The sequence below is a fragment of the Myotis nattereri genome, assembly GCF_964212035.1.
Source record: "Myotis nattereri genome assembly, chromosome: 4".
In the NCBI taxonomy this organism is placed as follows: domain Eukaryota; kingdom Metazoa; phylum Chordata; class Mammalia; order Chiroptera; family Vespertilionidae; genus Myotis; species Myotis nattereri.
Window position 1 is genome coordinate 23,370,357 of NC_138079.1, and position 11,075 is coordinate 23,381,431.

At 39.2% G+C, this 11,075-nt stretch overlaps 1 protein-coding gene across 1 annotated transcript; it reads right to left on the reverse strand.

Annotated features, from left to right (window-relative positions):
* Positions 1-1,509: 1,509 nt before the first annotated feature.
* Positions 1,510-1,950, reverse strand: LOC308518255 (ubiquitin-conjugating enzyme E2 variant 1-like; the record flags this gene model as incomplete). Its single annotated transcript, XM_081089903.1, has 1 exon — positions 1,510-1,950. One exon carries the CDS (start codon positions 1,948-1,950, stop codon positions 1,510-1,512), a length of 441 nt encoding a protein of 146 aa, XP_080946029.1.
* Positions 1,951-11,075: the final 9,125 nt, after the last annotated feature.

The window sequence follows — 11,075 nt, forward strand, 5'->3', positions numbered from 1 at the left end:
AAAATCAGGCAATGGTCTGACAATAGAAAGGCTGCTTATGGAATACTGTTATGTTAAACTTGTCTCACAGGATGTTAAATCCTTACAACTAAGGTTTTCCCCAGAAAGATTAATGTAAACATCAATTGCTTTTCAGACTTGATAGTTGCTGCTTCGAAAGGTGGTTTTACACAAATACTAAATTACAAAAGAAAAAAATCCTTTATAACACAATGAATCACTTTATTTCGGTATGCATCCACATCTCAGCAATTAGTGGTCCTGAACAGAAAAGTGGAAAAACACAGCCATTAGCCAGGAAGTCAAGCCCGCCAATTTTGGGGTTCTGCCGTGCACATCGAGCTCTTTCTTAATCCTTGCTGAGGACCATGAGAAGCTGCAGCACCAAAACCAAACTATGCCCTGAATTCAAGCTTCTTTTTGTTCCAGTTGTCAAATTCCAAACTAGACCCAAATGGATTGCAAAGATGACCAAATGAGAGCTCTGTTTAAAACTTTAATTTGTAAAAGCAAAAGCAATGATAGGAACAACAACAAAAATCATTCAGAGGGATCATATGTGCTTACAAGTGTCTTCTGTGGCCTTCCTGAGCTTAAAACACAAACATATCAGCTGATGACATCAGAGCGCGGCAGGGCTGCGGACCCAATTTTCATTTCCTGGGCTGCTGGAGAATAAATGAATGTGGTTCCAAAACTAAACGAGGGAGGTCAGAGACTCTTTCCAACATTACCCGAGGGCTTCTGGCCAAAGCAAGGGAGTGTCATGGAAAGTGTTGGGTGGTGATGGTGCAAGAAAGGGACCTGAAGAAGAGGAAGGAGGAAGCGGCACCCCTCGATATATAGGTGGTGGGAAGGCCCCGAATTCCTCACCAAAGGCCAGTTTTGGAGGGGAGCAGAGGGGGTTACAATCTATGCTTTGGCCAAGGGTGGTAGGAGAGAATAGGAAAAGGATGATGGCTTGGAAGGGGGAGGGGCATCATTTAAACTTAAAAAAGAAACCAGGGGTGCAAAGCACCCCCACACACCCAGCAATAGTCCTACAGGCTGTGACCTGAATCCTTCACATTACTCTAACAAGCCACCCCAAGCTGGAGGGCTGTTGCAGGGAGGAAGGGGGTGGGGGCAGGGCAGGGAGAAGGCAGACCTCCCAGGCCCTGTAATCAGCAGCAAGGTGATTGTGTGATGTGTCTTTTCACAGTTGAGTTAGATGTGTCCCACCAGTTATGATGGGAATCAATTGAAATCTACTTTCTTGATCCCAGAAGTTCAACTATGTGGACAGTGGTTATACTTGACAGGATGATTTATTATGGCACAATTTATATATTTCAAATGGACAACAAATTACTATCACTTATGGTATCTTAAGATAAACTGCCTTTGGACAGGAGCTTCCTTTCCAGTACTCTGATGTCTACAAGACGTATCTAGAAAGGTTACTACTGTGGAAAATGAAGACGGCTTAAATCGAATGGGGGAGGGGCGGGCCTGTGGTTTTCTTTTTGGTTAGTTGCTGTAACACTGCCCTTCAGGTGGCTGAGGGAGTGATACATTTTCACTCGTCATCATTAGATGCTGAAGCTCGTGCAGGACATGTTTGATACTATATGCACGATTCCATTTCTCTAGCACTAATACGGCCTTTGGGTCCACCACTCCATTGGAACTATTAACTCCATCCATATTAATTTTTGTTACAAATCTTACAACGGGGGGTACTTCAGGGTAGTTAGGTCCACATTCTATTTTAAGGTTGTATATTCGGTCTTCATAAACTGTTCTTGGAGGCCCAATTATCAGCGCTATCCATCTTGTAAGTGTCATGTCTCCGTCATCTTCTAAACCCCAACTAATTGTGCCAGCTCCTCCTTTTTGGCCTTCTTCCAGTTCTTCCAACAGTTTAAAATGGCGAGGGACTTTTACTCCGGGGCCCGTGCTGGCTGCCATCTTGCGTCGCTGTCGCTCGAAGGCCGGCCTTCACGTGAAGTTTGACCTTAAGAAAGACATTCAAATTCTGCATGTGTCAATTTCATCATTTATAATAATTTATATATATATATATATAAAACAGTATATTACTGGGAAAGGCTTTTCACTGATGCCTTTTACATAATAAGCATTCAATAAATATTTGCTGCTTGTTATAGTGGAGAATAAGTTATGTAAGGCCATACATTTGATGATTTCTAACAAATAATTTTTAGAATAAACATGAGAAGAGGTGACAAAAGCACTATAAATATTAATAGAATAAATGTTTAAGAGTTCAGTATGTTAAGCAAAATTTTGAATTTCAGTGTGTGGAGATAATGAAAAATAGTGTATTTGTTTCTCGTGTGTTTATGTTACATGATTTTATGAGCCTCTTCACTGATACTAAGATGATTTTTCTTCAGTATTCATTTGAATATTTTAATATTTCATGAATATCACTATAAAATGTTGAATTTTATGGAAAAATACCTTTATTATTTTTTTAAAATGCCAGACATATAACTTGATTTGTGTCTGTAATGCTATTTTCTGCTTTCAACATCCAGGAAAAAAACAGGATTAACTTCTTGAGACTTTAGGAGTTGTACAACTTTGCTTTGTCTATTTCTAGTTTTCAGCACATCTCCATATGTCTATCAACATCTTTTTACCACCTCAGTGGAACTAGCTTCCATGAAATATTGAAACCACCACTTTCAAGGGAGTATATCATATAGGGGTTCAGAATGTGTCTCCTCAGAATGTGCCACTTTGACATAGAGATTATTTTGAGCTGAAGATATTTGAGGCTGAAAGAGTCAGGAAGAGCTTTTACTTCCCCCTTAACTGCCTAAAAGAATTTAGGTAGAGGGCTGGTCTAGGAGGAGACTATTACCAGAGATAACCACCAAGAACATGAGCCAGGTGAGGTAGACTGGGCCAACCTAGCAAGGTCTATTAGTTCACATACCCCTCAGTTTCCCTTTGCCTCTTCATGGCCCAACAAGTATTTATCTACCAAACATTTGCTTCTCTATCTTCTTGTAAATTGTTTCCTCAACTTTGAAGTCCCAGACCACTACCCTCTTCTCCTTAATTCACAATGACATGGATGCCTTGATTGACTGACTGTCTATGGGCCTTATATTCTTAGGCAACCTCTGTAAACATGGAATTAAGTTTGTTTCACTCTTGTTAATCTGTCACATGCCGATTTACTTCTTAGACCAGCCAGAAAAACCTAGAAGAATAGAGATTTCTCTTTCCTCCTCAACATTCACATTGTTTCCACAGTAGAGACCACACATTCAAGTCTATTTTCTGAGTAGAAAGAGCTGAACCACCCCTTGTGTTTGGCCCATGGAATAATCTCAACTTCAGAGGATAGGTTTGTATTTTACATTCAGGTTCCAAAGTAAGTAAAAAATATATTAGTCCCACAATCATTATGATATCAATTAAACTAGAATTATGTGCACAACCATATTATAGTTAGTACTCATACCTTCTGCTTCTATGTCTGGAGAACCGGACAGTTCTAAAAAACACATGCTTAGTAAAGTCGAAGTGGCACAGGGGAGGTACTCTCCATGGAGGCCTGTCAGCCTAACCTAGGAAAAAGATCCTTTGCTAGGGGGGTAGACCCCACTGCAAGCCCCCTAAATCTTGGGAGGTTAATTGGTATTTTGAAAAAGATCCTGGTTAGAATTCCAGGGGAACAAAACTCTCCCTCTCTTGCTCCCGACCTATACTCGCCCTGTTCTTTCTCCATAGCCAGGTGGCCCTAGAATCCACATGGCCCTGCCTGCTGTGCAGACCCCACACACCGGCTCCAGGCGGGAGCCTGGGTACAGCAGCAAAGCAACAAGTTGTAGTCAAGAACACAAGCCAAGATCGCCAAATGCTGGACGGGGACTGAGCTTTAATTTGGCCCAGGATCTCTGGGCATTGACTATTTCTGACCCTGAGGTTCCATGGCGGGACAGATGGAGATGGGACATTGGAGAGACATTCTTTGATTTTACATTGCAAATCAATATTGCCACCAGATCCCATCCTTCGTGTGAGCCCCTGGAAATGCTTTTCCTTGTGACACCACAAGAAACTCACTTCCACCGGCAACAAAATCAGCACCAGTTGGCAAATATAGATGGTCTAATCATGGTAAGCAACTTCCCTCCTAACATCGTCCAAGACTTTTTCTACTGGCTTTCCCTGGAGCCTAAAATTATCTTGCCATTTATTTCAGCAGAGTTGAGGTCAATCTCTCTACTAATATTACTAGTCTTGACCCCTCTTGGAATAGTTTCAAATAAAACCTTTGCCTCCACTTGCCTGGTGCAATTTTTATTTAACAGCCCTAATCTAACATAACTAGAATTTTTAAAAAGGAGAGAATCTAGACATAGAAGAACAAGCTCAGGGAGAATTCCACGTCCAGATGAAAGCAGTGAGTTGAATGATGATGCAGAAGCCAAGAAACATGATGATTCCCAGAAAACTACCAGCAGCTGGGAGAAGGGCATGGAAGAGATTCTCTCACAGTCTGCAGAAAGAACCAGTTCTACTGACACTTTGATCTTGGATTTCTAGCCCCCAGGAACTGCAATAGAAACATCCTTTTTAAAAGCCAACACAGTTTTTAATATATACTTGGTTATGACAGCTCTAGGAGACTGGCGCATCATGTTATATAGTGAAAAGATCAAGGATTCATTGTTAAGATAGCAAGTCTTAAAGACCAATTCTGTTGCTTCTTAGGTTTGAAGACAGGTGAATCATTTAAATTTGTTAAGTCCTCACATCTTCATCTGCACATTTGAATGGCCTAACATTTGAGAGGGGTTGACTCATAATAGGACTAAATGAATATTTTATTTTATTTGACTGCTCAACCAATAGATAACAATTGTCTTAGGTTAAGACAACATTAGCAAAAAGTAGTTTCTAAAAACTGTAACCAGAGATGAGGCACTAAGCAGCACAGAAACCTTAACAGATGAGGAAAACCTGAAATTTCAAAATTTCATGTTTTTTTTTTTTCAGATTTCTGTTTTTTTTTAGTTTTCCATGGAAACTAAATAATGTTAAACTTTATCCAATGCACAAAACCTTAAAAGTGTCTACTCTATTCCAACCTAGCTTATTTGATTGATATATAACATAGTTTAACATAAACAGATGAAAATGGCTTTTCTGTTTTCATGAAAATCACTGTATACAAGGGTGGAGACTCTAGTCAAAATAAAAACTTATTTTAAGGGAGCATAAGTAGAGTCACTTAGAAAGCTTCCATTTCTATCATAAACCTCAGCTTTTTTTTATCACCAACATATGCTTTTTAATACTATTTCATGTTAATGTTGGTGTTTAATAAATCAAAGTGAGAGATAGTATAGCACTTCTATTGCTATAAAAGGAGAGGATTTTATAACAAGACGCCAACTGTTTTATGATACTCTGGTTTTTCTAGTCCTCACAAAGAGCTGAGGGAAAATCAATAGGGATCCATTTAATGTTTGAGTGACTGCCAGATTGACCAATTTTCATGTGAGACAGTGTGCCATGATCTTTAAAAATTTACACTAATCACACATGAAACAAACAGTAACAGCAAAACTTTTATAGTAATTTTTAGACGTGGCAGGCTGGCACGGCCATGGCATACTCAGCCCCAGGGCGCCTTATGTGCAGCACCAGCTCAGCCAGGTTCAGTGACCCTGAGAGGGGTTGGTGAAGGATGGAGAAAAGACAGGCAAGAGAAGAAAACTGGGTCTGGGTGGGACACTGCCCTCTCTGATGGAGAGAGACAGTGCCAGGAACTACAACCCCTGTATTTTATAGCCAGATCCCAGGAGGCAAAGTAAGGGCGTGGTCAAGATGTTTACAACATTCTCCTGAGTTTCAAATCTACTCAACTGCATGCACCTGAACTTTATCAAGCCCACATCACTCAGGCACGTGGGGCCACGTGTTTGGACCATAGGTTCAAGCTTACAACTATAGCTGTTGGCCTTAATTGTGCTGGGAGGGCTCTGCCCTCCAAGCTGGGACTTGCACGTGGCCATGAGAGGACTGTGCCCTCTCATTAGTTCAAGGCTTCAACCTGTCCAAACACTGTAGCCGTGCCCCACATTTAGAGAGAGAGAAAAAAAAGACCTGATAAGAATAATCAGGTGCAGCACTGGCCAGGGTGGCTCTGTTGGAGCATCCTCCTGTGCACAGAAAGGTTGTCGGTTCGATTCCCAGTCAGGGAACACACCTAGGTTGACAGTTCAATCCAGAACCTAGGCGAGAACAGGAGGCAACTGATCAGTGTTAATCTCATATATTGATCTGTCTCTCTTTCTCTTTTTTCTCCATCTAAAATCAGTAAAAACCATAACCTCCAGTAAGGATTTAAAAAACAAAAATCAGGCTAAGAACAGAAACAAATGGTGAACTGCTCTGTTGTCACTTTTTCTACTTGTATTTACCACAGGGAAAATCCTTTAAAGATAGTTAAATCAGTTTAAGAATTTAGATATTTTTATTTTATGAACAGTAGACCATTATCAGTGTCTATATTCACAGACTAGGTGAACAGAATGCTTTCAGCAAAAAATACTAAATTTTATCCAGTAAACAATGGAAAGCTATAGAAAGGCCATTAGAAAGAGCCTGCATTCTTTTAAGTACTAGTTTCAATCTCCTTAATCCTAGGTTAATTAGCAACAGCCTCTTAAAATAATTATATCAGTCCTTTAATGCAGTGAAATTTCAACTGGTGTGCCACAGGAATTTTTTTTTTTTAATGCAATACCTGACAGGGGCACTGACCTGTTTTCCCTAGATTGTCAAATAAAAAAAATTACAACAGCTAACACAATAGCCAACCAGTGTGAATGAATCAAAATTATCAGTATTTTTTTTGGTCAGGTCTGCAAAAAATATATTTTTTGTTGTGCTGTAGAATTTTAGTAATTAGTTTGTGTGTGCCATGAGATGAAAAAGGTTGAAAATCACTGTTTTAATGCATAGATACAATTTGTATTTGTCAGAAAGGTTTGGTTGTAATCACCAAGCAGATTGTTGGGGATGAAAGCAATTTCAGCTGCAGGAGATTAAGAGGAAAATATTTCTCTTTCACCTTTTCAGTGGACTATCGGCAAAGACCATATTATCTCTCTGATCCATTACTGTGAAAACTGTTGGCTTCAGCTATTTTGGCGTTTATTTATACATATTTGGCACATGACGTTTTCCAAGCTCTATAAGACATCACAATAAGACAATGACTAGAGCTTGAGTAGATCGCAATCCTATAATTTGTAGAGATGGAGTGATGGGGCCTTGGAGTCAGTAGGGAGCAGAAATACAATGACAACTTCCAACAAATGCATACTGAAAATAGGATTTTGAAAGGGAAGCCTCATAGGAGTATGAAAATGTCTGGATGGGAAATAGAATGATAACAGAGAGATCAACTATAAGGTTATTGCAATAGTACAGGTAAGAAATGAAGAGAATAACTTAAGATTGTGGCAAAGGCAATGAAGAATAAAGCCAGACTCAAGAGGCTTGGAGACCAGATGGACATGCAAGGAGAAAGTTATCAGGAAAGAATATTCCCAAGGTTTTAAATTCAAAGGCCAGGTAAATAATAAAAACGTTAACAAAGATTAAGAGCACACATAGATGTCAAAACAAGTTGGAAGAGAATACAGTTTGCTCAGTATCAGAAATGAGTTTCAGAAACGAGTTGGATATAAGAAAGATCAATAAGAAATTGATCTTCAGCTTTTAAAAGAAAAGCAAAAAGCTTGGAGGTAAAATATAACAGTCGTAGAACTTATTTAGTGAGTAGACTTTGAAGAGGACAGGTTAAAAATCTTTTTAAAAGTTGTAAGAGAAAAACGTTAGTTTCATTAGGCACTTGAAAAGATTTCTCATAAAACATGAAATAAATGGGCCCTTCTCTTCATTATTGAGAGCTGCCTGGCAGAGTTGCAGGTATACTCATTCTATATTTTTTTCTACTGGTTTAAAATTGAGTTGATTTGTTACCATAAACTCTCCACCATTGAATATAGAGAAATAGAAGCTAAAAAGAAAAAGAAGAAAGAATAAAACAAACAAACAAAAAAACACCATAAAGCAAAATTTTGGTTTAAACTCATTGTACTAGTTTTCTGTTGCTGCTGTAACAAATTACCATACACATAGTGGATTAATACTGCACAAATTTATTTTCTTACCGTTCTGTGGGTTGGACGTTTTTCTGGGCTCCAATCAAGGTATTGGCAGGGCTGTGATGTTTTCTGGAAGTTCTGAAGGCGAGACTATAACGGCTTGAGCTCCTCTTTGTTTCTATCGCTCTGACGTCTTCCTCACATTTCCACTTTTAAGGGTGCTTGTGATTACATTATGCACACCTGCTTCATTTTGTTGTTTCTCTATAAGGTCACATGATTAGTAACCTTAATTCATCTGCAACTTTAATTCCTCTTTGCCATGTAATGTAACATTTTCACCTGTTCTGTGAATTTGGGGACATGGAGATCTTTTAGGGACCATTATTCTGTCTTTTACATTGACAGATTTAGCTCAATGAAATCGTCTTGTCATTCTGATTAGATAAATATTGTCTATATTAATACTCAGACTTTAATTTTGCTTTCACATAATGTTCCAAATGTAAGTGGGATTGAGGCCCTGTGGTTTTTAAGATTCTTTCGATCCCAGCTGAAACAACTAAACTGCCCCTGCTTTCAGCCATAGATCTGTGCTTATCTGCCCTTGATTGGACATCCTTGAGGTACAATTAGTCCCATCTGGCTTAAGGAGAGCTATACTATTGTTATCAGTGGAAGTGGAGTGCTTGTGATATTGGGATGGAAAGATTTTCCTGAAATTCACACGGGATGGTTAGTAATATTAATTTAGGTGGAAATAAACTCCTAGATTTCCTATATCTCATTTCTGTCCATCCTGCCAACCTTGTCTTCAGCAGGGCCAGAGTAAAGATGACTTTCCATAGTTTCTGCTCCATATTGATTGGCTTAGATAACTCCTTCCAGAAATCTGCATTCTAAAAGATGGCTCTACCTGCCTTCCCTCTGAGGTTCAACAGGGGAGGTTGGGTGGGAAGAGATCAAACAATGAACTTGTATGCTTATATGCATAATCCATGGACACAGACCATAACAAAGAAACAAAATTTCCGGAGGATGAGGCCCAGAAATCAGGATTTTAAAAAGATTCCCAGGTGATTCTAATGTGCAGCCAAGGTTGAGAATCACTGCTCTAGAGACAATCTTGTACACGTGCTTCTGCAGACATGGAATCAGAATTCTCCTAGCAGCCCTGTTCGTAATAGTAAAATACTGGAAACCACCCAAATGCCTGTCAACGGTGGAATAGAACGCAGCTGCATGCAACAAATTGGATGAACCTCAAAAGCATAAAGTCGACTGAGGAAAGCAACCTCTCCAAAAACACACAGTAATTTCATTTATATAAATTAAAAATGCAGACAAAACTAACTATACATATATATGCTAAAGATTTCAAAGTAAAGATTAATCATACATAATTTAGGATTAGTGGTTACTACTCCTGAGTGAATGAAGTCAACAGGGAACAAACAGAGGCTTTTAAAGTATTATGCTGACTTGTGAATACATTGTTTTATCATGATGATTGAATTGTACATCTAAGTTATATACAGCAGTAGCATGTATATCTCACAATTAAAATTTTAAAAAGAAATGCTGTGCTAATAATATGCTATATGCTCAAACACCAGTGACATTGTAGCTCATTAAAAGGGCAGAGAGTTGGGAATTGGGGAAAATCAGGGTCGAATGGTTACTAGGTATACTTACTTCCTAGGTTCGTGACCTGGACATTTTTAAAAAGGAGATAATGATTCCATCCTGCAGGGCTGCTGGAGAATAAATAAAATCATGAATGCCAAATGCGGGCAGAATGCCTGGCACAGAGATGCTCAAAGTGAGAATCAGCAGGAAGGAAATGAATGCTCCTTTACTGACAGCAGTTTCAACAGAAGACAAGTGTTTTGTTCACTGTGGCAACTACATTGCAAGAGGAATTGTCAAATTGTGAGTGAAAACTGCAGTGGAATAACAGCTCCCAATAAATAACATTGTAAGAAAGCAGCGCTTCCTCCTACTCAGGCATGCATCTACACGGGCAGGGGTGGGGGCTGGATAGAAGTTGCTCTCTCCTCACCCTGAGTCTATCTGTCATTGTATGCAGAACACGGTGGCAGATTTATCCCTACGATTCAGGTTGCTCAGTAATGGTTCAGGTAAAAGCATTTCATAGCGCGCCATAAAGTGGGAACTCATAAATGACAGAGTCTATTATTGGGTGACAAGCTCCAGCTTGGTGACTTTGTTTGTGACTTTGTATAGACTCTGCAGAAATAATTCCATTGTCATGAGCTTCAGGAAGATAAAAAAGAAAGAAAAAAAAAAGAAATAACACTGGTTAGCACTTTTAAACACCCGATACTATTAAAACACACACACACACACACACACACACACACACACACACACACACACACTCATGGACTGAAGGCTAAAGGATTAAAAGAACCAGCATGGTACGCAACAAATACATACACTTCGGTGCAACCCCTAAGTTGGTGAGAGCAGGATGTGTTTATAGTTACCTTGAAATTACAAATTAACTGTTGTTTCCATATTCTGAATAAAGCCTTTGAGTTTTCACTCTGCTTTCATTTTGTATTATCATCTGAATGATGATTAATGCTGTGCTTCTCTACAATTAAGTGATTGGCCAAAAGAAAAATATGTGTCAATAGGAAATACCTATGACTACTATTCTTGGTAGGAATTGCTTTTGTGGGGGGCAGATGGGAGGGTATAAGGCAGTACTTTGGATCATATAATAGTGCCTCATACAATAAACTTTCAGTGGTCAATCATAATGGGACATGGCTACTTCATATGTTACTATATATCTTTAAATCCTCACCCGAGGGCATGCTTAGAGAGAGGGAGAGAGAGAGAGAGAGAGAGAGAGAAATGAGAAATTTATTGGTTGCCCTCCATATGCTTTCTGACCAG